Below are 27,763 nucleotides of genomic sequence, written 5' to 3' on the forward strand. Positions count from 1 at the left end.
GACAGCAGGCGAGGGGAGCACGTGCTGAGGGAGAGGCACTCAGCGAGCCCTCGCCGGGCAGGGAGCACAAGTGGCAGGAGGGCAGCGAGCAAGCCTGGGAAGCTGGAGTCATTCCCGGGATGCTGCCAGCTGAGCAGCAAGAAGCAGCTCCTCGCTGAGGTTTAGTGCCGCTTTATGGGACTCTGAGTATTTATTCCTCCCCTACCTCAAATAACAACAGCAGATGCCTCTCCAGCTGCGCTAGCCCAGGGCGGACACAATCCCAGGGAAGGAGAGCTGCTAAGAGGCACAGCTGTAACTCCAAGGAGTCAGCGCCCGGAGGCCCCGAGCCCAGCGCCGTGCCTGATGAGCCCCAAAGGCAGGGGAGCGACGGCACGCTGCGCCAGCCTCCCGGGGCAGCTGGCCTGCAACCCCATTACCTCGTTGCCGTAACACCACTGCCTGGGGACGTTCACCACCTGCCCCAGCTCGCGCAGCCTCCAGCCCTCCCTGCTCTACAAGGCAGGGTCTCTGGGAAAGGCTGGCTGCGGCTCCCTTCCCTCGTGGGTGATCCTGCTCTAGCCTCCCCACTTTGAGTCTGGGAGGCAGACCTCACCATTGCAAGGACAGGGTAATCGCTCAACACTTCCTCTCTGCTTCTATTAAAGTGTTTCACAATCTGCATCACAACCCCCCTAAAAACTAGCTGCGGCTCCATATCAATTTCTGGCAACTCCTATGAAAGAGCCCCCGTGCCGTTCTTCAGAAGGCTTGGCTGATCCTTGCGCAACGGACACCCGACCAACCCATGCTGAAAACCAAGCACCCATCTCCTCGCGCTTCAAACACTGGCAGGAGACGTGAGCTTCAGCACTGCGGCCCAGCAGGCAGCCGCTGGCACGTGCTCAGCCAGGGAGGGGACAGCACAGCTTGTATCGGGGGCAGCAGGGGCCCCTTCCCAGGACAGATGGGGGGATGGAAGGCGGATGCACCTCTGGAGAGCTGAGGACCCATTGCAGCCATCAGCTAAGGGCATTTTGGAAAGGAGAAATTTCCAAGCGTGTGCTAGGCCAAGTCTCGGGTTCTGCGAGAGGCACACCGATGGCACAAGCTCCTTTACAGGTAGGATGCCATCGTGCCTTCTTGTACCGGCGTTATGCTAGTTAACAGCACAGGGAGAGAGGAGCCACCGCAACAATCCCAGCAGCTGTGGGAAACTGCGGCGGGCATTTCACACTGCAGCCACAGTCCATGCAAAGGATGATAAAAGTTTGGCTAGTGCTAGGCAATGCCTGGCTGATGGGGGGAAGAGAAAGCCAGGCAGCCCTGTGCTTGAAGGCCTGGAAGCTGCTGCAGGCGAAGGGAGCAGGAGGCAGCACCACTGTCCATGGGGCTGCAGCCCAAGCACAGCGCACTGTTCTCCAGAGGGATTTGTACAGTTAACGAGACCAGACTTGTCCTCAATGCTCTCCCCCGAGAGGCTGTGCCATTGCTCCTTCAGCTCTTTGGCTGGGTGCCCGACTCCAGAAGAAAAGAATAAAAAGGACAAAACACCCACCCTGCCCCGTCAGGGTGAATCGCTGTCTGTCACCATGGGAACTCCTCCTCTGTGCAGACCCATCCAAGATGACTTCATATCTCCATCAAGCAGGAGGGCTGCGTCACCAGCATGGCATGGGGCTGCCATCCACATACATCTCACGCAAGGACCTCTATAGACACAGCAGAGGACATCGGGCAGGATTCCCCAGACCTCCACAGGGAAAGCTGACCAGTCCAAGCAACCTTCACCCAGAGGACAGGGATATGGTCTTAACTCAAACAGGTTATCCACAGAGGAACAACAAATGGGGCCTCTCAGAGCTGCAGCTGGTTGCAGGGAATAGATTTATCCAGCACCTCAGCACCCCTCCTCATTGCCATCTGAAGGACAAAAGGGTGCAGGATCCTGCCTCTGGTACATCACCATCTTCAGGAGTTACCTTGGACCCCAGAGAGCTCAGTCCACTCCGTCCTCCTCAGCAAAGCCGGGGCGACTTCACCTGTGAGTCACCGCTTTGCGCGTGCAAGGCAGCAGCGGGACATATTTGTGTTCCCATGTCATAGGGGCTCCTGCCAAGCTCTGCGCATCTGGAGCATCTGTAAACAAAGCAGGGGAAGCATGAGAGCCGTGGTGGAGAGTCTGGCCGGGGGCAGGGGGGGGACCTTCAGCCTCGCAGCAGCCAGTGCTGGGGGAAGGGATGAAAATGCATCTGCTAACTGCCACGTGGAGCCCAGACGCTTGGGACACACACAAGGCTTAAGCATGCTTACCAGATGCCTCTTCCTGGAAGTCTCTTCGGCACGCCAGGGTACTGCTCTGTGCCAGATGAGCTAAGGCAGGAAGTCACTACGGACAGATTGCTGTTGGGCTCTGCCTGTCATTCCAGTTCCTAGAGCTGCTTTCGCCACTTCTTGCCAGGTTTCCTGCCCCCATAAGACAGCTGGATTTCCTCCTCCAGCCCTGTTCCTTCCCCTTTGCCAGCACTCATTCAGCAACCCAAGCCTCCACTCTCTAGGCATCCATTCTGCAGAATAAAGGCTTTGGGCATGTGTCTTCCTAACCCCTTGATAAACACAGGTTGCAAGGGACAGGCACTGCAGCAGGACAAAATCCTCAGGAAGTTTTTCCTTCGAATGTCTATGACAAAATTCTTCATGCTGGGCTAAGGCTCAGAGACAAGAAAGAAGCTAGATACCTTGCTGCTCCAACCAAGGGACAGAGCAGCAATAGAAGTTCAAGGAGGGAGGTACCTCCAGAGTGTCTGATGGATGATTTAGTACATGCATTATTTCCACTGACTCCTCCTGTACAGAAACCACCTGCACCTACAGACCAGAGCTGGGATCTCCTCATGCTGCCAGCCCACAGCAGTCTGGTAGCAGAAGAGCAGCTCCACTTTCCATACCTGGGTTGGTGACGTGCATCCAGCAGACAGCCAGGAGGTGGGGTCTAGGGGAGTTCTCCTTCCCGAGGTACAGGGAACAGTCATCACCCAGCGCTCTCCCCTCTCAGCCTTATGAGCGTGGCCACCTCCAGGGAGGAGCCCCCCTCTGGGAAGGGGCTCAACGGGCAGCAAAGCCAAACCTCAGCCTAGCAGCCCCAGTAAAAGCCTCAGAGCTTGAGGCAGGAACGTGTGTGCAGGGAGGGGAGCAGGAGAGAAGAGACTTACATGGAAAAGTGAGAGCCATTGATCTTCTTTGGACAGCCTGGTGGGGCTAAAGCAGCTTTTAATGAGGATGTTCAGGGCCAGACTCACCACTTCCAGAGAAGCTGTTAAATAGCTGACACAATGAAGACAAGTCCTGCCACCAGCTGTTTCCCATTCAATCCCAGCTCATACCCATCTGGGATGGCTGTAGCTGGCAGTCAGGCTTGGATGGGCCCTTTGTCCACTGTAATACACTAAAGCTTGAGATGAGCTGTTTCCATTTCCAAGCATCCGAGAAGCTGCAAGATTTAGCCCCTCTGGGATCAGGAAGCCTCTCCGACTCCTCTGCTGGAGTAGCCATGCCCAAACCCTCTGGGACACATGCAAGGGCAATCCCAGCTCATTCCACTGGAACATGCAGTGATGGCTACAAGTTTGAATTTCTGATTACGTATCCAGGTACGTCTGTTTCCTGCTCCTCTGCCCTGGTGCGCAAAGCGCCCACGTTATAAAGAAGGGCAAGGTAAAGCAGATGGGGCCTGGACAGGCCAAGCCTGGAAGTCTGCCAAGCATCATGTAGCACCCTCACCCAAGTCATCTTGCAACTGTGCTGCAGTGACATTTGTTCATAAGGGGGGCTCAGCCTTCCTCTGAGCAAACCATGCTATATAGGGGCTGGCCTAGATGAAAGGCGCCTGGTCACAGGCACATATATATCTTGGTTCAGTCCTTACACCAATGGGCTCAAGCAGTATTAGGATCTGGGAACACAAGACACTAGCAAAGCAGCACTTCTCTTGCTCTGTCTTCTAAACCCTGTTCACCCATTGATCCTACAGCAATTTTCCACTGGCCTCAGCAGAAGAGCTGGTAGAGAACCAGGCCCGGAGGGCAGAGGGCTCTCCTCCCAAAAGCTCTCTGGCACAAAAGAGAGGCATGGATCCAAACCTCTCGTTTGTGTGAAAGCCTCTCCTGCAGCTCCCCAGTTCCCTGAGGACAGGCTTGGCTCAGCACCTACGATTAGTATCAACTGTACTTTCCAGGGGGGGTAATTAGTTCAGGTGAGGCAACTACTGACAATTGGCTGCTGTGGCCCGTCTCTTGGCAAGAGCTCGAATCCCAAACAAGCAGCTCACATATCAAAGGGGCTGCCTGCTCCAAAAGCAGATCCACCCTGTACATCTGCCCCTGCCCTGCAATCCGATGCTGGGGGCACTGACAGCTTTTCCTGTTAAGAGACCAGTGAAAGCTGGAGTGCTGAGCAGAAGCATGTAGCAAGTGCTCATTTTCATTGCTAAATTTTATGCTCCCGGAGAAGCTCTGCATGGTGGAAAAAATCAGTGAAATACCGGTACAGGTGGCTATACAGAGCCTTGGATAGGGTGCGCATGCACAGAACAATGCACAGCATCCTCCTTTCCAAATCTTCCTCTCTTCCAGCCAAGAGGTGGAGAGCCAAGGTGTCAGGGAGGGAAAGTAAATGTCTAGAGGTAGGTGAAGGGTATATCCTCCAAAGAAGGAACTCTAATGGGAGAGGATAAGACAGCTAACACCACGCAAAAGGGGAGGAAGCAAAGGCCAATTCATACATCAGACCAAGTTTATCAGCACAGTCTAATGGGATCCCAAGTAACCTTCCAAGTGAAGTAGCAAAATAAAACACTTAAGCCATTGAAAACTAGACTGGTCAAAGAGCCCGGCAGAACAATCCCACATTGTCTGGAGAGCCAGGAAACAGATTTATTAGGTCACTCAGGCCATCTCCAATTTCAGTGAAATTGCCCTGTGCTAGGGATGGTTCCAACTCCCTCCTTTGGCGCTGCTGTCCTTCACCGGGCAGCATAAGTTACAGGAAGGGAAGGGGAGCGGTCCAGCAAAAGATCTCACATTCTCAAGGATCAGGAAAAGCATTTGGGTAAGGCATTTCTGCCACGCCAGACACTTCCCAGTGTGGATTCTCTTGGACTGAGGCTGCTCTGATGGAGGAGCAGAAATACAGACTTGTGGCTCATCAAACAGCAAGAGACCTGCCAACTAGTCCAGAGCTTCACTTCCTCTGACACTGAAGGATCCAGCTGCCAAATACCTGATGATTCATCCTTAGTTCTAGGTTATGCTTCCCAAGCCCCTCACTAAGGCTCAGATCAAAGATGTCTTACCAGGCAGTATTACTCTAGACTCCCGAATGGGCTTCCCCTCCCCAACTTTTATATCCCCACCCTTGCTACTTATAAAGGCTGCTTAGCAAGAAGAAAATATTAACTGCAATCGTACCACCACTCACTTTGTAAAGCTGGTGAGATACCTGCATTTCTGGGAGCATGAACTTTGACAGTACCCAAACACCCCAGGTACTTCAAGGCAAAGTGCCATTGGAAACGCAGCCAGAAGATGCTGACAAACACTATGGCACGGCAACATTCAGCCATCAATTCCCAGCTGCTAGCGGACACCGCAGAGCACTCTGCGCAAAACACTAGCCATCATAGCACAGTTTCCAGCGTAGATCAGCCCAGATACTCAGATTTTGACAAGGATAAAGCATCTGAAAATACCTTCCGATGGCACGTTAGCCAGGCAACTTTGCAAAGCTGCAGCCTCGTGGTCAGAAAGAGGGAGCAGGTGTTAGTCCTCACTGAAGTGCCGTGAGCACGTTGCTCAGGGTAGCCAGCTTGTCTCTTTCGCACAGAAACAAAGCAGTTCGGAAAGCGAGAGTTGCAGAGGGGTTGGACTTTGCTCCTCAGCACAACGTAGTGCAAGATGGCTTGGGGAATTACTCAAGGAAAACAGCCATTCCCAAGCAGATAGCTCCAGAGAAGGTGACTCGCAGGAAATACATAAAGCAAGGATATACATCTCTCTTCCCTGTATTCCTCACCAATTGCAAAGTAGCCTGGAAGCTCACTGAGGAAAAAATACAGTAATGGAAGACAACAAAAGAAGATTAAGGTCTAACTGCAGTCACAAAACCAAGACAGAATCGTTTACTGATTCCACAAGGCTTGAGGCATAAGCGAGCTTGTTTAGTTTTTCAGCCCTTAGTGCGCTTGTAACGAGCCAGAGCTTGCAACAATAGTTAAATTCAAATTGCATCAAGAACATTTAACAGTTTTGAACTTGCCTAGTATACGCAATGAGTTCAGGCACACTGACTCCCTCATCAAGAATCCGGATTCAGTGCAAATGATTTAGTACACTGGATTAGTCTCAAATGCAATGACTAACTCTTGGAAACTTGTACACTATTTTTAAATCCCACTTGTCAGGGCAGCACCTGAAAATTAAGTGAGAATCCCAAAGAGAATTATCCCAAAGACAAAAATTAAACAGAAGTACCTGGTTGCCTCACAGCAGAGATGTGGCAGGCTAGTGCCACCTGGTGGGAAGCTTTTCTCTACTTGTTCAGTTTGATCCTGCCTGCTTTCTGTTCCATCTTTTTAGCTTCCTGGAGGCAAGACAAAGGAACAGGAACCCAAAGAAAGACACCAGACAAAGCAGGAGGACCTGTGTAGCTCTCTCAACCATTCAAACTCGAAGATTATCTTCCAGGCATAGGATAGGACACTCTACACTTCTGCCAGCAGCTTCTCAGCTATTGCATAAGGACTGATCAGATGGTGGCTCATTTGGAGGAGACGCACAGACAAAAACCAACTCACTTCACAACCACCTTGGCTCGTTGTTGAGCTGGCTTGTATCTAACCAAGAAGCTTAAGGATGAGAGGCTCCACATCCCATTAAGGTTCTGGAGAAGTGTTTGTCTAACAGCAGCTCCAGCTCCTTACAGTGCCCCCAGCTCCACCAGAAATAACCACCTCAACTCCACCAATACAACACTGGGCAAGGCCAGGCTGATCACCCTCATGAGTTGAAACAGATGGCGTGAACTCAGCTGACCAGTTTTGTCCGGAAACAAGGAAGGAGAGAGGGTTTACGAAAGAAGCGGCAGTCACTCCAACAAGAAGAGGGTAACGAACAGCAAGGCCAGAAACGTTAGCATCACACCACAGGGACTGGAAGAGGAGGAACTTTATCCATAGATGCATTTTGATCTCCTTGACAAGCAGCAAGGGTCCCCTCACGTGAGGGCCCTTCATTTTAGGTCTGTACAAAGGACAATGCTAAAACCCAAGTCTGACCATGCTGCCACTCTACAGAGCCACACAGAGGAAACGACTAGGGCCACTCTGACTGCTTTACACCACGGGAAGACTTACTTCTCCCAGCCTAAAGACAAGACCTTTGAATTCAGTGGCCTGGCAGGACAGTACGAGATAAGGACAGAGGAAGGATGAGTTGCAGACACCTGGTTTTCTAGAGTGACCCTAGACAAATCAAGACTTACTGGCCCAATACAGCACCAACTTGGAAAGGTTGATCCTCCCTACACACAGTCCAGCAAGACACAGTAACTCCCAGCAGAGCCGACTCCATTTAGGATATATTTATTTTTATTATTACACATATAACACCAAGACGACAGCCATTTTGACAGGACTGTTCTCGTCCCTGGTGCACAAGACATTCAGAGCCAGACAGAACCTCAGGAGCCCTGTCACAGTCCACAGCTTCACTATTTCCATCCTGCAGGGACACATGCTAGAAACGAATCCAGTACATGGCACTGCGGATACGGTTGTAATCCAAGAGCTGTTCAATGGGACCTGAGTGAGCAGAACAGAGTTAGTCACTGGAGAGGTAGCTGAAAACCCTGTGCTACCGTTTCCCACGTTCTTGGAGCGGACAGTGGCGGAGCAGACCATGCTCAGAATCCAGAACAGCTACACACACAACCAGGCAACTACAGCTCAAATATGCATCAGAAAAACTGACGGAAACCATGTCCTGACAGAGAAACCATTGCTAGTTTCCTCAGAATAATTTGCTTTCTTCTGATGCTCCACAATGCTGAATACACCTTCACGTGCAGGTACGAAATACAAGTTGCAGAGATTTTGATAAGTTCACTGCAACTTCCTGTTTGAAAATCCTCTCCCTTTTCCAAACTCCTCTACTTTGTAGGCCCAGAGGAAACAGCTGCATGGAGGAGGGGAATCGACTACACACAGGAAGGAGGCAGCAGAGCAGCGCTGAGCTAGCTGTTCAGGCAGGTTTTCCAAGAGGAATTTGTCCTTGGCCAGACAGACATGTCAGAGCAGCACAAAAGAATCAGGCCCCTTTACTTCCTTTACATAAACCATCGTGACCCCAGGGTAAGGACGCCTGGCAGATACTGCTGGGTCCCCACCCAGCTCTGGGACTCCCACTGTGAGTCACAGCTCCACCGCAAGCAGAGAGTTGGGAGGATGGCCAGCAGCTCACTGCCACTGTGCCTCCATCATCTGCGGGTTCGATCTCCCAGCAAACATGCCTCGGCACATTTAACACACAGAGGTAGGAAGATAACAGCAAAAGAACCAGAGCGGTTAAGAGACCAGAAGAGACGTGTGAAAAGTGCCCGCACCTTGCTTCCGCTCAGCTCCTGACCACCTGGTTTTTTTGAGCTACCACATACTAATCGCCTGGTCACTTACCAACTGCTGCAACTGCTGGGCATTTGTCATAGATGTATTTACTGCAGACCTCCCGCACCATTCTTGCGTCAACAGCCTAATAAGCATCAAAAAAAGCTGTCAATGACCCTTCTGGCAGACATGCATTTCTCCAAGTTGCAAGTTACTGTTGCCGTTATATATCAAGACCATTAAAAACGCACTGTCAGACCCTTTGGGGCCACCTGAACCAACTGCCTAGTTCTCATCCACCACAAGGATGGTGGACTGCCATGTCTTCTGTTCTCTCAGAAGAATGCCTTACATGGAGCATCCAACAACTGCAGTTTTACAAGGGTTACAGTGGCGGCAGAATTACACAAACTAGACAGCGGCCACCTCTAGGGAAAACGATACAGGATTTCAAGTTGTGTGGCTTAACACAGCCATACGCCCTCTTTCTGGGACAGACTGAATCCAGCCACAGGGACACGAGATACAGAGAGCTGATATCACAAATTCTAACATACGTGTATCAGCATCAATGAGCTGACTGCCTCGACTCCAGATAGCTTGGCTAACTTGGCTAAGGGATAAGTAAGCGTCATGCCACTGCAGCAGACTAAGACACCAAGTATGCTCGGGTACCCCAAAAAGTAAGTGATACTTACAGCAATCCTGGCATCCCATTCCTCCAGAGGGATACGGCGTCCATAGTTTAAGAGATGGCTTCCAATACTCTCACACACTGGGGTAGTACCTAGGAAACGTTGAAGACATCACATTGTAAGCCAAACAAAAAGCCTTCCAGAATTTCACAGCTTGATCATCAGTTTGGAGAAAGCAGATAGAACCAACTCTAGCCATTAAACAGCTTCTGACAAAAAGCACAGTTGTAGTTACCATTCCAAGCAGTTCCAGCAAGAGTTAAGCAACACAGAGATTCTCCCTGGTCTCCAGAACTGTGTACAGCTAATAAAGACCAGTTGAAGGGTCTCATATTAACTTTACCAAGCAGCACGCGAGCTCAGCACTCCGAGCCGCAGAACGACCAGAAGTTTACAATCAGGGCCAGCTCGGAGCACAGCAGGCTGGGATGAGATGCTTTGACAACACAGCAAGAGGAACACAGAGCAGAACAGAGGGAATTTTGCTCAAGGCCTGCCTGTAGTACTGTGATGTTTAGCAAAGAATTCCTGCTCCCCAGGAGGGACAGGAGTGGCATCTCTCTGAAAGCCATGTAGTGATCACGCCATAAACCAGAACATACCATCCAGCTGAGCCACCATGGCATTTCGGAGTAAGTTCTTGGCTCTCTTCACCTCTGACTCTGTGGTACTCGTGCACAGACGCATCCTGGAAAGGAGATGGAAAAGACCACTAAAGCTCTTAAAGGTGCCTGTCTACTCAGAGAGAAAGTGAACCCCTCCCCTTCCCAAGCCCCTGCAGAAATAAGCCAATTTCAACATTTCTCTTGCAGCCTAGACTCAGCCTTGACCACTGCAGAGTAGCTAAGAACAGGGGAGCACTGAACAGTAGGAGGTGAGAAAAAGAGTTCAAGCTTACAGGCAGGGAGCATCAGCCAACACTTTACGTGCTGAGTTACACTCACAAAGGTCTAGGCAACCTTGGTGCCGGCTCTAGCTTAGCCACCAGGCAAGGGGTCTGCGGTAGGCTATCACAAGAGTCGGCCTGTCAGCTATTCCCACAGAGGGCCAGCTGCTATGGAAACTGGTGCTGAAAGAACAAGGCAGTTCTACATAGTCTGTTAGGACTCCAGCTGCTAAATCCCTTTCTCCCCTGCCAACAATAAGGTCTCTGGGGCAAGGGCTAACTCCATCTGCTCCATACACAGCACAGCATGGCTCTGAATCTCAGCTGTAGCCTCTAACCATTACCGGGATATACACATATACAGTAAGACAAATAGACAGAAGGCCTCCTAACCCTGGGATGGCCCCAGCAGCGAGGCATTTATCAGCCACAACATGACAGTTGTGAATGCAAGAATTCTGCCTGCTTTTTTAAGTTTAAAGAAACAATGGAGATAAAGTCTCTCTTGGGCATCTGGGAGGACCTTTTCCCTAAGGAACAACCTCACTTGGATATAAAAAAAAAAAAAAAATCCATATCTCAATGCTAAAACTTGGAAATCATGCACCAAAAACCTGACCAGGCCAAAGGACGAAACTAGCAACCGCGGTTTGATGAAAAGAAACAACTCCCCATATCTGTTTCTCTCGAAAGCCACATCCCAAGACAGTTACAGAAACCCCTTGTAGGATGATTTGACCAAAACCTGAGTTATCAAACAGTTCACATAGACACAGTGCTCTGAAGATCTAATATGAGTTTCACCAACTCAGATTCCCATGAGAGGATCAGATCTTAAACAGAAACTTTTGCTGAAGGCCTACTTACCACTCGCCCTGAGCGCAATACAGCATATCGTCTATGGACAGAGGATCAGAAACAAAATGGAAACCAAAGAGGCCGGTATCAGAGTAGGAGGTGTTGAACGTTTGGAAACTGTGGCAGAGTTTATGCTCCACAGCAAGCGCAGCCAGCCTGCTGGACTGATTCTGTAAATAAAGATACTCTCAGCCATTGCAATATAAAAGCTTCTTCAGAGCTTAAATCCCCTCCAATTGGGCTGTTTTCACAAAGACCACAGACAGCACAGAGCATAACACATCCCAAGAACTGTCCTGGATGAGCCCCGATTATATTTCTGTCCTACTTTCTAGATTCCTGACCATTTCACCATCTGAAGACAAACACAATAGCATCCCATTAGCACATCCAGCCAAGGACTCCAAAATTAATTATATTAAAGGGCTCCGGGCTTTCCCAGACACATTCCCAAGTCCCTTACCTTACCACCTCCAAACGTGCGGTCATAGCGTCCAATGATAGAGTTAGCCACAAGGAGGACGACGTTGTCTGGATCAGCCCATCCTGGCCCCTCCACAGCAAGAGCAATATGGGCATGGGGCAGAGCATCATCTCTGACACGGATCTAGAAAACCAACAGGGAGCAGGGGAGAGCTGCATGAGCACCATGCAGCAAACTGCAGACAAAACCAAAGCCAGGTGGACAAACTGGAGGACCTGATATTATCCCAGGAAAATCAAATTGTCTTAGGCAGAGCTGAGCATGAACCAGTTGCCTCTGGTTTCAGTTTTCCAAGTAAACGATGCAAGCAACAGCCTCACGTTACTAAAGGATTTTGGTCCTATCTAACGCTCAACACACCGCAGCAACAAGCCCCAAGAACGTAGTGTCAGGGCACTACCAAGCTACTGCCTGTTCACGCGTTAGCTCCTCTGAGATATACCAGCAGGTTGCTCCTCCAAAAGGAACTATGCCTGGTTTCACGTTCACTCAACAGTTTGGCAGCAGCTGCTTGCTCTGCTAAGGACCAAAACAACTTTACCTCACTCCCAGTGAAGCGGCAGCGTGGGAGAATAGGCACAGCATCCTCTTTGTAAGTAAACGGCACTCCACTGAAGTGCTGCTTAGCTACATCTACCAGCTCCTTGTGCGAAATACCTGACAAAAGAAATTTGCAATCTTAAACAGCTTCATTTAACAAAATCATCTTATTTTACGTTAAAGATAACAGCCCTATACGACAGGGGTTTGCTCGCCAGGTTGAAAATATCCAGGCTTCCTAAAGTCACAACGACCTAGGGCTTACCTCCAGCAGCTGCCAGGACCATACGAGGTGCCTTGTAGTGAGTATCGACATATGAAGTTAGATCTGCACGAGTCAGGTGCCTAGAGAGCACAAAGAGACTTAATATACTAGCAACTCAAAGATGGAAGGATGAGAGACTTATGGGAAGCTGAAGTACAGCAGAGAGACAGCAGCGATGTGTGTGTTTGTCTTAATTTTGGAGTAACAATACTTTCTAGAAGCACGACTGCAGTGGCTGTGTTTTCCCCATGCTGTAATTCTAGAACACAGAGAATGGAAACAGGTGGCCAAGACAGAGCGTTAAGGACAGAGTTCAAATGCAGACTAGGCAAGCATCAGCCTCTGGTCCCCGGGCTACCAACGGCCTAGCAGGCGTCTGCTTTAGGCTGCTGCTCTAGTGAGCACCCCTAGTTCTTAAACTCTCTAGGAGGTGCCAAGCTGATAAGCATAGGAGAAGGTTTGACCAGGACCCTACTGGCCTCGCACGTCTTATGTGAAGGGTAATTCTGAAGAAGAACGTGTGCACTACTACACTTTCACCAGCACCAAGTGGGAAAACACAGTCAAGACAAAGTGAAAAGCCCATGAGAGCAGATCACCGCTGCGTACAGCGCCATTTGCTCCTTGCACACACCCTGGACTGGTTCCCTTGTGCAGTCACCATTAATGAGAAGAGGGAGTCATGCACCCTAAGGATTGAACCTGTGGCCTGTGTACCGCATTCAATCCGTTGCTCACTTGATGTTCTCAGTGGTCCCCTCAACAGTGCGGCCCAGTGCAGTCCCCTGGAAAGCAGTGGCATGAAGGTAATCGAAGGTAACATCTGTCAAGTTGTTGTCAATTTCTTTCAACTCCTGAAGGATGACACCGCGTTCCTTCTCAATCTGAGACTCCTCCAGCGCACAGTTCTGCACGATGTCAGCCAGAAGTTCAACAACTGCAACATATTTCCTACATTAACAATCCCACTGCCTGACTGCTACCCAGCGCTGCTGAAAGGAGAAAAGACACACAAAGCTGCAGGGGCACAGGCATGAAGGGTGAGCATCAAACCGTGCTGGGGAAGGGAAGCAACATAACAAAAACGTGTAATACCCTTTCCCATAGAGTCGAAGAGAGACAAACAACACTGCTCTGGCATGAAGAAACCTCCAGTTTTGCATGCTACACACCCTTGATAGCTCATCAGTGCAAGCAGAAAGCAGGAATACGAGTGCAAAAAGTGGAGCACAACAGAAGCAGGGGTACAGTGCAGAAACAAGCTGAACCCTTGCAGAGAGCTTGCCGCATCTACAGTGGGGCCCGCAAATTGGCTCTAACTCAAATCCACAACTCCTGAACATGTGACACAAATAGGAGTATGCACACGATAGCACAGTGACACAGTCGTCGTCATTGATCTGATTTTCGCAAATCCATAAAACAACCACAGATTACTGAAACTTCCCCTCTTTTCTCACGACATAGTGCAACATGACACTAAGAACTTTGCAAAAGCTGGTTTTAGGAACACACTAGCTCGCAGCCTTGAAGTACCATTTTTCGGCAGCAGTCTCTTTTGCTGTCGCCTAGAACCTACAATTTACTGCTCAGCCACAACTTCGTTCCTCGGTCTGTTGTTAGAAAGGATGCTGGTGGGGGAGGCACACATACATACCCACACACATACCCACACGCTTGCTTAGTCCTCAGTCCCTGAATCAGACGTTGTCCACCAGCCATCCTACCTTTGGGCATGTCCTTGGACAGGGCTTTTATGTAATAGGCAGTCTGCTCACGCGAGGTGTACCCATTAAGGTGCGCACCCATACTCTCCACTTCCTTCTCAAAGGCAGCGCAAGGACGCTTCTTTGTGCCCTGAAAGAAACCAGTTAAATGTAACTAGGAAACGGCCAAATTTCCTTCTGGGCAAGCTAAAGAGCTAAAACAGTAAAAACCGTCACTTCACTCACAAAAGCCAAAAGCAACTGCAGAAAATAAGAGAGTTAAAACTTAGTTTACTTACCCTAATTAAAGAAAGGTTGAGATGTATTTTGAAAGACCAGTAAGAACACAAAAGGAAAGGAGAAGCTAAGCTTAAGCTAACGGACAGTGGTGGCTGAAGAACACATCAGTAGAAGTAAATCAAGAATATACCAGAACCAGAAACGAGAAGCAAGTCTCTAGCCATCCAAGTACCAATATTCTGGAGAAACCTTCCAATAGGAACAGAAAAATACTTCTAAAATAGAGCTTGACTCTTCAGGACTGAATCAGATGCTGCAGTTGCCCATGATGGCATAGGCTGGATGGGACTCAGTAAGTCCCAGTCGTAGAGGCCTTCTGCCCTGGTACGCGCATATAAAGCGCTGTTCAGCAGACAGTTACGTTATTAGGAAAGTAAGAGCTGTAGTCTCCAAACTTTGCCAGTCCACTAACAAAACCACTGAAAAGTAAACACCTACAGGAAATGCTGCTTTGAGCTCTGCCTGCTAACCTGAAGAAATGTTTCCTAACATAGTCCTGTTTGCGTGTGCTACAGAGGAGCTGGGACCGTCATGAATCAGAACCGCAGGGTTAGAGACTCAGTCTCAGTCATTACTTACAATTTCCTTCCTTTAAGAGGGGAAATACTGATATTAGTAAATAAGAGTTGCCGTAATTCATGCACGCTTGCAGCTTGCCAGATATTCAAACACAGAGCACCATATAAGGTAGGTGCCTTTGTAAAAGTTTTTTTGTTGTTTTTTTTAAGTAGTTATCTAGAACAGATCTCCGCACAGTCCTACGCTAGTAAAGCATACTGCTTTACCTTAAATGCCAGATGTTCCAGGAAGTAACCAGCTCCATTGTTCTTCTCATCTTCATGGCGGCTCCCCACCCCAATCCACACACCCACCTAACAGAAAAAGCATCAAGTACATATATTAGAAAATAAAACAAACATCACATTCAAGCCCATACGTATAATGGCAAGGAAGAGAACTCTACTCCACAGGCACTACACTAGTAGTACCAAAATAAGAACGAGCACCAGCAACTGATGGTTTGCAGTACATATTTAGATTCTTTAACCTAGCAGTATCACAAGAACCTTTGATAGTTTTGCCCAAGGTATAATAATTACTCATCACTTATGCTCTGACCAGCTAACCAAAGAAAGGGTCTGCCACAAACTTTGGTTCAAATATGGGTTTGTTACTTTTGGAAGACCAGTTACAGACTAGGCAAAGCTGAACTATTTTGAGTACTTCCTCAGACTACCTTGAACTTACCGTACATGTTGGCTGATTAGACTCCTCCGAAGCTACACGGAGACCATTTTCCAGAGTGGTGACTTGTGTTTCAGGAATATTCTGGAGGGCTTGGGCATAGGTAGCAACACCTCGGTTCCTTGTCAAAGTCAGTAAGGCTGCCTAGAAAAAAAAAAGCCATTACCACGATTAAATAGCAACTGCTTTCTGTAACAAGGCAGACTGCCAGGCCCAGAAATGAACAAAGCTGGGTGAGATGAGCTCTTTCAAACCTGTGTTTGGCAGCTCCTGAGGCGCACCCTTACCTACCCACCTACACTTAATCGTAAGGACGCAGCCGACTGGGAGTTGGCAAGGATTTCAAACATTAAACAGATACTGGAAAACGCTACGGAGTCCCACAAAGCCAGTCAAACCCCGGTTTCCCCACAGGAGGAGGGGAACGGACAGCAGGCCCTGGCGAGCCCCGCAGCGGGGCCAAGGCCGAGAACGGCCCCGGCACCGGGGGGTGTTGGGGGGGGGGGGCGGTTTCCATGGCGAATTCCCCGCAGGCCGCCGCGTCCCCGTGACCTTGCCCGGCCGGCCGGCCGGCCGGCAGGCGGGGGCTGTGCCCCGCGGGGTCGCCCGCTCCCCTTGCCGCTCCCCCCTCGCCGCCGCCGCCCCCTCCGCCGGCCGCGGGGACTCACGGGGCAGCGGGGGCCCCGCAGGAGGGCCCGCCCGGCCGCGCAGCCCACCCGGCACATAGAGGACGCCGCCATCTTGACACTTGGCCGCCGACGGAGCGGGCTCAAGAGCGCATGCGCAAGAGAGAGGAAACAGACAGTTGGCGAGGCGCATGTGCATGAGCCCAAGCCGGGGGGGGGGGGGGGTGTTGGGCCGGTGGGTGCGCATGCGCATTAAGGGAGGTGAGCGGGGGCAGCCAGATGCCAGGTGCCGGGCAGGGAACGCACGCGCAGAAGCGGGCGCGGGGGTGCGGCGGCGCCCCCTGGTGTCGGGAGGGCGTCGCGGCAGGGTGCGGGGTGGGGTCCCAGCCCTGCGGGGATGCTGTGGGGTCCCCATGCAGTGGGGTGGGAGGGGTCCCAGCTGAGCAGGGGTGCGGGGGGGGGGTCCCAGCCCAGCAGAGCCCAGCAGGGATGCTGTGGGGTCCCCATGCAGTGGGGTGGGAGGGGGGTCCCAGCTGAGCAGGGGTGCGGGGGGGGTCCCAGCCCAGCTGAGCCCAGCAGGGATGCTGTGGGGTCCCCATGCAGTGGGGTGTGGGGGGGTCCCAGCTGAGCAGGGGTGCGGGGGGGGGTCCCAGCCCAGCTGAGCCCAGCAGGGATGCTGTGGGGTCCCCATGCAGTGGGGTGGGGGGGGTCCCAGCTGAGCAGGGGTGCGGGGGGGGTCCTAGCCCAGCTGAGCCCAGCAGAGATGCTGTGGGGTCCCCATGCAGTGGGGTGGGGGGGTCCCAGCTGAGCAGGGGTGCAGGGGGGGTCCTAGCCCAGCTGAGCCCAGCAGGGATGCTGTGGGGTCCCCATGCAGTGGGGTGGGAGGGGTCCCAGCTGAGCAGGGGTGCGGGGGGGGGGGTCCCAGCCCAGCAGAGCCCAGCAGGGATGCTCCAATTGCTCAGCCCAAAGGGAGCTTGGACTCGGCGCGCACGGTCTGGGGGGACGCGTGGGGCAGCACCAGCGTGGGGGGGTACCAGGGAGCACCAGGTGCCCGCAGCAGGCCCTGCGGAGGGGGGAGGTGGCTCCTGCAGTTTGGGAGCGATTATGGAGCAGCCTGGGAGCCCGAAGGGCAAAATCAGCAGTGACCTCGTGCAAGAGCAGGTGGCCGTGAGAGCAGGGCTGGAGCCGTGCGTGCCAAAGGGCTCTGCCACAAATCCTGGTCCCCCGGCGCGGGGCTCAGCTCGCACAGGAGCAGGACCGTTTCTGGGGCTGGGAGCCACCTGCCCGGGGCCAGGCACCCCGCTCCCCCGTGCTGCTCTGGCTCCCGTGCCCGGCGGCTCACCAGTGACCCTCTCCAACGCCGGGCCTCCTTCCACCTCGCAGGTCTTCGAATGACGCCAAAGGAGTGCAAAGAGTGTCCGGGACCGGGGCAAAAAAAGGGCCAAAGGGGCACGGTAGTTAAGAGTCAACCTAACTGTATCATCCGATAATATTCATATGGAAACGCAGACTCTGGCCAGAGAGCGCCAATCATTAACAACAGGCAAAAACATATCTTGGCCGAGGACACGTTTATTGAGAAATATTCATCAGTCACATGCTGCTCTAAAATTAATGCTCAGAAACACTGCAGTATTTTAGCCATGCTGACAACCGATGCAGAGAGAGGGCAAACGCGCCTCTGGACAGCCCCACACCAGCTTGGGCAGGCAGCCAGCCAGGGGCACGACCAGCGAGGGCCTTCCTCCTCCTCCTCCTCCTCTGGGGTCCAAAAATTGGCACCATCTCCCTGCAACAGCTCGACCCTGGGGCTGCCATCACCAGGAGGGCATCCCAGCCTGGTCCCGGGGGACAAGGAGCTGCGCCGGGGGCTCTGGTGGGCCTGGTGCCAGGGCAGATCCTTACGGACGGGCTTGTGTCTGAGGTAGCTGGCCAGCTTCACCGGACGTCCGATGGGGCTGGCCGAGGGCAGGAGGTCTCCAGGCACCCGAGTGGCACTCGGCAGGAGGAGAGCTCGTGTCTTCAGAGGAGTCCCACAGCGGGAGGTCCTGCGTTACTGGTCCTTGAACGTCCTCTGGAAACCTGCCTTGGAGGTGGGCCTCCAACGTCCCCCTCTCGTGGGGCTACATTTTGGTGCTGGAGCACACCTATGGAGCCGGGCAGCGAGAGGTCAGTCCGGCTCAACCCCTCCAAGCAGCACCCCAGGTCTCCGCTGGTGCGCCCAGCCCCACAGACCCCGCGGCAAGGAGTGAGGGCGCGACCCAGCAAGGTCCCCAGCGGCTCGCGCCCAGGGAAACCGCCTCTCCCATGCAAGCCCATGGACGCGCTCCCAGTGCAGCCCCCAGGAGACACATGGAGGAAGGCAAGGATGGCTGTGTCCCGGCTAGCGGGGAGTCCGGTGCTTACCAGGGCCTCCTCCCGCTGCCCAGTGACATGGACCACGGCGTCGTGCACCGAAGCGAAGAAGTGGTGCTTGGTGATGGTCTGGCTGAAGAAGTTGCCCTTCTCCAGCTGGGTGATGACGGATGCTGTGTGGAGGGAGAAGTGCCCACCAAGGTGGCATCGTGGCCCCCGCCCCCATCCCACCCCAACCAGCTTCTCCCTGCTCTGTGGTGGCAATTGCCACCCCAGCGAGTGTCCTTGCAAGGGCACACGCTACACTGGGGCCATGGGACTCCAGATGCGTCCCCAAGCCAGATGACCCCATGGTGGGACCAGGCTGGGGAAGGGCCACCCCAGGGCTCAGGAGGGCCCTGTAGCTGCCCTGCATCAGCCAGGAGCTGCGTCCCTTTGGGAAATTCTGGGAAAAGGGACACCTGGAGTTGGGGAGGCCACAGTGAGCCACCAAGCACTCAGCCATGTCCTTCTAAAGGGGTGGCCTTGTCCCATGAGGGCTGATGATCCTGCAAGGCCTCCTCACCTGGGCAGCCAGCAATGAAGACGTCCACTTCTATCTCTCGGAAATCCCTGAAGATCTGCAAATGATGGCAAACACATGGACAGGTGTCGGGCTGCCCTGCGCGCGTGGGAAATGGGTTGGACAGTGGCCATCCCACCACCCCTAATGGGGCACTTGGGAAGCTTTTTGCAAGATTGCCAGTTAGCGTCTTCCCTGCTCCCCAAGCCCTTCCCTTACGTTCTTCAGGATCTTTATGGAGACAGTGTCCATGAAGTTGACAGGGCTGAAGTCCAGGATGACGGTGTGGAAGTCGGGCACAGGGAGGCCCAGGGAGCGCAGAGTGGGCTCAGCAGGTGTGCTGCCCTCCGCCGCGTCCCGGCTCAGCTCGATCACCGCAATGCCCGGCCCATTCTCCATATCCTGGGGGGAAGGAGACCCAGCCTCACTGTGTGGGAGCTGACAGCATACCAGGCTAGGCCAGCAGGCTGGAAATTGTCCCCCCTCTTGTCTTTCGTTCCCTAAAATGCAGGTGGGCCTGGAGAGGAGCTTTGGCTGCATTACAGTTAGGGCAGTGGGTGATGTCCAGTGGCAGGTGCATCCCTCCCACCTGCATCCTGCTTTCGACACTGGCAGCCCTCTCTGGGTTTGCTGGTTTTAACAACCGCGCGCTGACCTGGCTCTCCCTGTTGCTGACACATGGGAGCTCATGGCCTCCTACTAATGACTTTCCCTGAAGTCAGACCCATTAGCTGTTGCTCTCTGTTTTGATGATTAACTTGCCAACTATTAATGACTCACCGGCTCCTCCCATGTAATCATTAATGGCCTTGGCCTCACCTGCTGACCTCGGGACACAGCTCGGGCATCACAGCCCTGCCTCTCTTTCCACTCCTCACCTGGCAGCCCAGCCCCAGCACATGCCCCAGCCAGCAGTGGGAGCAGTTCCTGGGAGCCCATGGAGATTTCCGGGACACCTGACCCCAGAGCTCGGAGAGGGAGCCGGGCAGAGGGCCCCAACAGCTCCAGCCCTGGGAAGCACCTTTTGCCTCTTTGCCTTCTCCTTCTCAGCTTGCTTCTGCTGTTTCTTCAGCTTCTTGAGGGCTTTCTTCTTCTTCTCAATCAGGCGGTCCACATTGACACCGCTCTGCAAAACAACACAGCCCATTCCCAGTCCACTGCTGCCACCCCATGGGAGATCTCCCAGGGGGCACTCAGCCCCTGTCTCCCTCCCAGGCCCAGGCGGTCCCGTGTGCCACCGGGGAGCTCCTCTGGGACCTGGCCACAGCAGCAGAAGAGGGACGGGGCAGGCGGAGTGCAGCCAGATGCCCAGGACTGAAGCTTCCCACGGGCAGGGTAGTGGGGAACAGGGTACGGCACCCGCCTGCAGTGCCCCAGGGACCTCACATCTCCTCTACCTTCTTCTTCAGGGCCTCGGTGTATAGCTCCGCATTGGCAAAATAGATGGTGGAGGAGGAGCGGAAAATTTTCACACCAGGGACTTCCTGAGCCTGGGGGAGACAGGGAGGGTGTTATACCTCTGGGGACGTGAGGAATGCTGCCCTTTCCTCTGCCCCCAGCTCTGGTCTCCCCTGACTTCTCCCAAAACACCCCCCAGGTCATCTCCTCGCAGCGTCAAGCCCCTGCAGGTACTCCAAGCTGCCCTGGCCTCCTGCAGGAACAACTTCTCATGCGCCCCCAGCGCCTTGGTGTTTTTACCTTCTTGTATTCGGCTACGTCCCTGTAGATATCTGTGTCAGAAATATGCCCCAGGATGGAGTAGTGAGGCCTGCGGGGAGAAGAGGGAAGAGCTGAGATTGCTGGTGGCTTCATCCTCCCCTTGGGAAGCAGTGCCCAAACGCCTCCTCCCAAGCAGTCCCAGTACACCCCCATGCTCGCATGCCCCAGGACAAGTTTCCCTGGCCCCCCCTGGCCCTGGGGCTACTTACAGCTGGGTCTGGAAGATGACAGTGAGCAGTGCGAAGGCCACTGAGACTGCTAGGCCCAGGTCCAAGTTGAGCAGGAGGGTGGCCACAAACGTCACGATCCAAACCATCTGGAGGGGGTGACACAGCCCAACTGTGCTCGGCCTCCTCGCCAGCACTGGCGCACTGTGCGCGCCCCACGGAGGAGGGAGAAAGCAAGCCCTGCGCCAGCAGTGCCAGCACAACCCGGTGGCCCCAACCCCGGGGGAGACAGCCTGTGCAGTCCCTGCACCTTACCAGGTCAACCCTGTTGGTCTTCCAGAGCGTGCGGAAGTCGGCAAACTGCTTGAACATGCCCTTGAGGTTAACGATGATGATAGCAGCTAGGATGGCCTGGGAGAGAAATTCCTGGAGCTGAGAGGATGGAGAGGGCCGGTCCCGGGACTTCTCCATGCCCCGCTCCCGCAATGCCAGGCACCACAAGCAGAGCAGGGGCTGCCCCTGGCCGCATGCAGCCCCAAACAGAGCATTCCCAAGTTGATGTGCCATGGGACGGGGTTTTGCTAACACGGCTGTGCATGGGGTGGGAGGGACAGGGCACAGAGGGCTGCTGTCCATCGGAGGCTGCCCTCCCCAGCTGCCTGGGCCCCGGGGATGTGGGAACAGGGCAAGTGGAGATGGGCTGTACCTTGGGCAGGTCCCGGAAGAGCTCCCCGATCTTTAGGATGGTCACTAAGATGACCAGGGACGCAATGACAGCAGCCACCTGGCAAGGAGAGCGGGAGGTGAGAGGTGAGCATGGGTCACGCCGAGTACCTTGGCATCCTGGTGTCTTCAGCTCCAGCCCCTCGCTGCTACAGCACCAGCACACCCTCGGGCAAGGCAGCAGCAGGGGAGGCCTCTGGCACCGCTGCTTCTGCGAGCGGCGCCGGCTGGAGCGGAGGGTGCCCTGACCCACCTGGCTATTGCCTCCAGTGCTCTCCTGCACCAGGCTCCGTGACATGGAGCAGCTGATGGCGAAACACTGGAAAAAGCCACCCAGGAAGTTGCAGAAGCCCAAAGCTATCAGCTCCTGTAAGGACAGAGCTGGGGGTCAGGAGCACAGTGCCAGCCTCTCCTCCCCCAAGGGCCATGAGAAAAAAAAATCCTTATTTTATCACATGGGGAAGGGGCCATGCATATCAGAGCATCACCTGGTTGCTGTCCACTTTGTAGCCATGCTTCAAGGCAAAAATCTTGCCCAAGGAGATGCAGATGGCATAGCCCACCACAGCAATGGCGAATGCGTTGCCCGCCACCTGCCCAAAGTAGTTGATGTTAGGGGCCATGGGCGGCTTCAACCTGCAGCCGAGAGAGGGAGACGTAGCTAGAGAGGGGCACCGAGCGGGCGGCACGGCGCCCCGGCTGAGCTGCCCTTGGCGCCCCAGCTCCACTCACCCGCTGGGGATGTCACCCACCACGGAGACGCCGAACTTGGAGCTCAGGTTGACACCGTAGGAGATGCCGGTGGAGATGATAATCTGAGGGGGGAAGCGGGAATGGCTGAAGCGGGAAAGGCAGAGCCTCCCCCGCAGGGACCGTGCAGAGGAGAAGGGGGACATGCCATCCTAGAGCTGCCCTCACTGAGGGACCTAGTCCCACCGATACTGACACCGGCCAGGCTACACCCTGAGGACATGGTGCTTGCCAACCGCGTCCGTGTGAGGAGCCATTTGGCTTGGTACCGTGATGAGCTCGATGGGGATGGGCATGGGCAGCTTGGCGGAGAACTTGTGGTTGAGCTCCTTCACGATGAAGATGGCCACCATGGCGATGATGGCTGTCACCAGGGTGCCCACGTTGGTCTTTGGCAGGTTCTGGCAGATTTCGATGAAGGTCTAGCAGGGTAGCAGCAGGAGACAATGGGCTCAGGACCTAGCCAATGCCACGGACACTCTTCTGCCTCCTCCCCCAGCTCAGATGAGGGCCACAAGCATAGCCACCAGCTCCATCCTGGAGCAAACCCAGCATCCCAGGGGGATGCAACCCAGGGGGATGCAGCCATTTTGGGGACAGCCCAGACCGAGCTGGGCTCTGAGCACCAAGTCCGTAACGAGGAGGGTCTTGGTTATAAACCAGAGTGAAGACAGATGCTTCCTTCAGCAGGCTTTTGGGGATCTCAGTGCACCCCACTGAGTTGGAGGGACCCCACGGCAGCTGTGCACCCCCCACTCACCATGAACAGCGAGAGCGGCCCTGAGTGCTCGCCCAGAGAGATGCCAAAGATGTACTTGAGCTGGGAGATGAGGACGTGCACGGAGGCGGCGGTGGTGTAGCCGCGCACCAGCGGGTCCGAGAGGTAGGTCACCACAAAGCCGAACTGCAGGAGGCCCAGGGCCACCTGGAACGAGAAGCAGCCGGCAGAGAGCACGAGCCCAGCAGCTCAGGGTGGCAGGGCCAGGAGCCCAGCTCAGAGCACCACTGCGGGGCCACAGTGCCTTTGGCTCCTTGTCAAGGGGTCAGGCCCTGTGTACCTGGAAGATGCCCACCAGGACGGTGAGCGTGGCCACCAGCTCCACTCTGGCAGCATCCCGCCGCATTTCATTAACTGATGTCATGTTGGTGCCGTTCACGGGCTCCAGAAAATTCTCGCTGGGCAACAGGGAGTCTGTCACGCTCCCGATCATGACAGACATGACAGCAAAGGGGCCTGGAGACAGGAGAGATGTGGGCAGGGGACCTCTTCCGAAGGGACCCGCTCTGAAGGCTGTGGGCACCCGTCCCCTAGGGTGGGCTTGTAGCACACCCACAGTGCTTCGGCTGGGGTTGTCCAACCATCTTACTGATGTGGCAAAGGAAATATAACCTCCCCCCCCCCGCCCCCAGCATGTTGGTGCAACAATGCCACGTGGATGAAGGCTCAGCCCTCACCCTCGCCCCCTCCCCTCCATCCCTGTAGGAGCACGCAGGTCCCCTGGCCGCCCCTGCTCACCCACAGAGTTGTGTCTGGATGTCCCAAAGAAGAAGTAGAGGAAGACGGGGTAGAAGGAGGAATAGAGGCCGGTGACGGGCGGCAGCCCAGCCAGCAGCGCGTAGGCGAGCCCTAGACACAGCGCAGCAGGGAGAATTGTTAGAGTGGGCTGGACCCTGGCCCCATGGCCCCCGCGGGCACCCTGGCCCCCCGTCCCTGCAGGGAGCCCCCAAACAGCCTCAGCGGTGCCTGCGGGAGCGCACGGCGAGGGGGCCACACCGCTCACCCTGGGGCAGGTGCATGATGCCCACGCTGAATCCTGAGATGATGTCCCCCAGGAGCCAGTCCTTGACCGGGTAACGGGGCAGCCAGCGCAGGAAGGGCAGGAACCGGAAGAGCAGGGACTTGGCGGTGGAGGCCGAGCATCTTGGGGGAAAGGAGCGGGAGATGAGGGTGAGGACAGATGGAGGGGCTCGCAGGTGGCAGCGGGGCCGGACGGGGCTGTGTGGAGAGGACATGCTGGGGCCCATGGGCCTGGTCCCGTGGGAAGCAGTAGGTCCTGCAGGCGGAGAGGTGCCCCTCCAAGCAGGGGACACGGGGGACAAGTGTGTTTGGGCTTGGAGGAACCAGCCCCCAAGCCTGCACCACCAAAGCTGCGCCCAGCTCCAGCTGGGGATCCGTGAAGGATGGAGACGGGCTGGAGCAGGGCGCCCGTGGCAGCGAAGCGCAGGGACGGTGCAGCTCGGACCCTGCCCTGCTTCGCCCAGCTTGGAGCCAGCTGGGCTGGGGGAGCCTGGGCATGCAGCGGCGCTCCCATGGGCCGGGGCGCGCGATGCCCCGGGGGTCTGGGTACGTCCTCCTGGCCCCGGCCCCTCCAGCCCGGCATGGATGGCAGAGCCCTACCTTATCTTCCGGAGACAGTCGCTGAGCGAGGGCTCGGCGGGTTTCCGCTGCACCACCTCCTCCAGCTCCGCCTCGCTCAGCACCTCGTAGCTCGCGCAGGATGCGCCGGGCCGGCGGCTCAGCACCGTCTCCCCCGCCATGGCCACCCGCGCTCCGGCCCGCTGCCGGCGACACGAGGGACGGCTCAGCCGCGTCCCCGTCGCGGGAGCCACCCGGCACCCCGACCACCCCACGGCCCCTCCGGCAGCGCCGCTCACCCCCGGGGGGCCGGCCAGGATCCCGCGTGCCGGCATGCAGGACGGGCCCCGGGGCCGGGAGCGAGCCGAGTTTGGGACGCCTCGAAGCAGCAGCGGGAGCCCAGGCGATGCTGCAGCGGGGCTGCCCGGGGCGGGCGGCTGCCGAAGCCTCGGCCGGCCCCCAGCGCCCCGTACGAACCGCGGGGCGGCGAGCGGAGAGGACTGGGACTGCCGGCCAGCCGGGCCCCGGCCAGCCCCCGCGGCCCCTGCCCGCAGACTTTGTCCCTTTACACATGAGGGGAGCAGGAATTTTAAGCCCCGGTGAGCGTCAGCGACTCGCCCGGCCGGCCACCGGCGCCGGCCCTGCCCAGGGGGCCGTGCCCGGCGGGGAGGCCGGCTGGGCGCCGATGCCCAGGTGGCAGGAGGCGTGAGCTCCCCGCTCTCGCCCCCCCGAGCCCCGCGCCGTGCCCCAGACAGCCCAACGGCATTGCTGTTCCCCCCTGCCGCCCCAGCATCCCCGCGGCCGCCTGCGCTGCGGCGCGCGCGGAGGGGCAGCGCTGGGATGGGGTGTCCCCCCCCCACCCCTGCCACCCGCCACCGGCGGGGTCGGGGCCGAGGTGGCTCCACAGGGCTCCGCAGTCCTGCCTTGTCCCAGCCTGGCGCCGTCGCCCTGCCAGGCTGCACCCAGCGCCCCGTCGGTCCCGAGGACGCTCGGCCCCGGGCGCCGCCGGAGCAGCGTGCCAACCCCAGCGCCTCCCCCCCCGCCGTCCCTGCAGCACCCCCCCATGCCTCCTACCTGCTGCGCCCGGGCTGTCGGGTGCCGCGGCGGGCGCGCACCCTGCTCCCTCCTATTAATAGCTGCCCGTGATCTTTGAGACACCGCTCCCTCGCCCCGGCCCTGCCTCGTGCCCTGCCAAGCAGGTGCTCCCTTCCCCGGCCTGGGCGGGTGCGTGGACGCCGCTGGGCCTCCCCGGTGCCCTATCGCCCTGGGCAAGCGGCCCAGGCGGTCCCCGGGTGGCCACCGCTGTCCCCAAGGCCGCCCTGTCCCCGAGAGCCGCGGCCGCAGGGAGCGCAGGGAGTGCCGTGCCACGGTGCCGCGCGGGGGGCCCGCGGCGGCTCCCAGCCTACGGGCGCATCCCGGCACCGGAGCCTGCTGCCCCCCGGCAGGGCCAGGGCGCGCCGAGGCCTCCCCGGCTGTCCCCACCCCGGGGCGCTGCTCGGGGCCTGCTGCCACCCTCCCGCGCCCCCGGGGCTCCCGCGGGCGCCCCGCTGCGTCCCAGCACCGGCGCCCGCGGCCGGGGGGAGCAGAGGCTGCCTGCAGCCCGCAGCCGCTGCGCTGGGGTATTTTGGGCGGGCTCGGGCCCCCACGTACCCGCGAGGAAAGGGTGCGCTGTGCCCTGTGGACTGCCCTCCTCTCCCCCAGCGTGAACCGACTTTGTCACTATCTTGTTCCAAAGTTCCCCGGCAGGCGCGCGAGCCCCGCCGAACCCTTTACGCCGCCGGGTATCTCGGCTAGGTTTGGAGCGTTTCTGAGTCACGCCTGGCCCCAGGCCCACGGTGACCCAGGCAGCAGCCACCTGGCCACGGCGGTGGGGTTCCCGCAATGGGCTAACTGGTCTCCGTCCTGCACGAAGCAGGGCGGCGAGGGGTCCTGGCCCTGCCGGGACGGGGGTCAGCACCCAAAGGAGCTGCTGGTACGTGGCCCAGGAAGTGACGCACGGGAACTGCTGCCTGCAGGGCTGGAGGGACCTGTTCTTGCCCCTTTTCGACGGCTGGGAGGCAGCCCGCAGCCATCCCGGCTCTCGCCCCGGTTCGTGCGACCCACCGCCCGGGGCCGACGCGCGGGCCGTCCCACTAGCCGTCCCTCGCCTGCCCTGCCCTGCCCGGGCAGATTCGAAGCATCGCCACCCAGCAGCCACAAACGCTGCGTCCCAGCCTAACCCTCGCCCTTCCCCGCGAGGGTCTGCCGGGAGCCCGCCTGCCCGAGCTGCCCCGGGAAGCGGCAGCGCCGCGGCCGCTGCAGGCTGGGCAGGGGCAAGCCGGGGCCAGCGCCCGGGGCTCGCGGCAGCCGCCGCCTCCCCTTCGTTTATCTGCTCGCTTGGCACCAAACGGCAGAGGGAAATGAAAAGGAGCCATAAAAAGGCTCCTGCTCAGTAGCAACTGATAGCGCTGGGCACCATTTGCCGCCTCCTTATCTCCTCTTCCCCGTCCCCTGCGCCCAGGCCCCACTCAGCCGCGCGGGGCCAAGAGGGGACGCGGCGCGGAGCAGCGCCCCAGCACGCCCCGGCAGGCTGCGCGCGGGGCCGCGCCAGGCTCGCGCTGGCGATAAGGAGCAGGCGGGGAGGGACCGCGCTCATCGATGGCGACCCTTGCTCGGAGCGTCATAGCTCTGATCAACACTGCCCTTTGCTCACCTGCTCCTTCCCCCCGTGCCAGTAGGAAAAGGAAGGATGGAGGGTGCTGGGTCACCCTCGGCATCTCCTCCGCGCGCTGCTCCTCTCTCCGTGCTCGTGGCCCGTGGATCAGCGCCGCCGGGGTCCCGAGTGATCCAGCCTGGAGCTCCCCCACGGCTCGGCTAAGCCTGAGCCGCTGGCGGGGCCCAAAGTCCTCGTC

At 56.6% G+C, this 27,763-nt stretch overlaps 3 protein-coding genes across 6 annotated transcripts in view; all 3 read right to left on the reverse strand.

The window, feature by feature from the left end:
- COL7A1 (collagen type VII alpha 1 chain) overlaps nt 1-7,480 on the reverse strand; it is a 46,009-nt gene extending 38,529 nt beyond the window's left edge. Inside the window, exon 1 of the mRNA XM_068907195.1 lies at nt 1,538-7,480. The gene's annotated coding sequence lies outside the window, so the exon portion shown is untranslated. The remainder of the gene's footprint in view (nt 1-1,537) is intronic.
- A 119-nt stretch (nt 7,481-7,599) lies between these two features.
- UQCRC1 (ubiquinol-cytochrome c reductase core protein 1) lies at nt 7,600-16,441 on the reverse strand. Of its 2 annotated transcripts, none has more exons than XM_068907197.1 (13): nt 16,331-16,441; nt 15,618-15,758; nt 15,155-15,241; nt 14,091-14,220; nt 13,102-13,300; nt 12,364-12,443; nt 12,100-12,215; nt 11,538-11,681; nt 11,084-11,244; nt 9,933-10,018; nt 9,334-9,422; nt 8,705-8,780; nt 7,600-7,834 (listed from the first exon to the last, which is right to left on the reverse strand). In XM_068907197.1, the coding sequence occupies exons 1-13, from the start codon at nt 16,352-16,354 to the stop codon at nt 7,770-7,772; spliced, it is 1,398 nt and encodes a 465-aa protein (XP_068763298.1). In that variant the 5' UTR covers nt 16,355-16,441; the 3' UTR covers nt 7,600-7,769. The 2 variants fall into 2 exon arrangements, with proteins under 2 accessions (XP_068763298.1, XP_068763297.1); XM_068907196.1 differs by having other exon boundaries at nt 16,283-16,440.
- Nucleotides 16,442-17,794: 1,353 nt separating this feature from the next.
- On the reverse strand, nt 17,795-27,751 carry SLC26A6 (solute carrier family 26 member 6). 3 transcript variants are annotated; one of them, XM_068906776.1, is made up of 20 exons: nt 27,565-27,751; nt 24,915-25,075; nt 24,298-24,437; nt 24,033-24,143; nt 23,575-23,750; nt 23,277-23,441; nt 22,786-22,938; nt 22,499-22,581; nt 22,255-22,402; nt 22,020-22,133; nt 21,750-21,827; nt 21,359-21,454; nt 21,086-21,192; nt 20,856-20,925; nt 20,555-20,647; nt 20,179-20,283; nt 19,377-19,559; nt 19,161-19,215; nt 18,647-18,768; nt 17,795-18,387 (listed from the first exon to the last, which is right to left on the reverse strand). In XM_068906776.1, exons 2-20 carry the CDS (start codon nt 25,052-25,054, stop codon nt 18,364-18,366), a joined length of 2,163 nt encoding a protein of 720 aa, XP_068762877.1. In that variant the 5' UTR covers nt 25,055-25,075; nt 27,565-27,751; the 3' UTR covers nt 17,795-18,363. The 3 variants fall into 3 exon arrangements, with proteins under 3 accessions (XP_068762877.1, XP_068762879.1, XP_068762878.1); XM_068906778.1 differs by lacking the exon at nt 27,565-27,751 and adding an exon at nt 25,947-26,214; XM_068906777.1 differs by lacking the exon at nt 27,565-27,751 and adding an exon at nt 25,172-25,553.
- Nucleotides 27,752-27,763: the final 12 nt, after the last annotated feature.

This window comes from Struthio camelus, chromosome 14 (assembly GCF_040807025.1).
Source record: "Struthio camelus isolate bStrCam1 chromosome 14, bStrCam1.hap1, whole genome shotgun sequence".
Lineage (NCBI taxonomy): Eukaryota > Metazoa > Chordata > Aves > Struthioniformes > Struthionidae > Struthio > Struthio camelus.

What these genes read in the sequence shown, in the direction of transcription:
- UQCRC1 (XM_068907196.1), bottom strand. Translation starts at nt 16,354, where the DNA reads ATGGCGGCGTCCTCTATGTGCCGGGTGGGCTGCGCGGCCGGGCGGGCC. An exon ending in GCCGCTTCACTGGGAGTGAG is followed by an intron (nt 11,682 to 12,099) that starts GTAAAGTTGTTT and finishes TTGGTTTTCTAG; the next exon opens with ATCCGTGTCAGAGATGATGC. An exon ending in TATTGCGCTCAGGGCGAGTG is followed by an intron (nt 10,019 to 11,083) that starts GTAAGTAGGCCT and finishes TCTCCTTTCCAG; the next exon opens with GATGCGTCTGTGCACGAGTA.
- SLC26A6 (XM_068906777.1), bottom strand. Translation starts at nt 25,207, where the DNA reads ATGCCGGCACGCGGGATCCTGGCCGGCCCCCCGGGG. An exon ending in GACTGTCTCCGGAAGATAAG is followed by an intron (nt 24,438 to 24,914) that starts GTAGGGCTCTGC and finishes CTTTCCCCCAAG; the next exon opens with ATGCTCGGCCTCCACCGCCA. An exon ending in AGACCAACAGGGTTGACCTG is followed by an intron (nt 21,193 to 21,358) that starts GTAAGGTGCAGG and finishes CACCCCCTCCAG; the next exon opens with ATGGTTTGGATCGTGACGTT.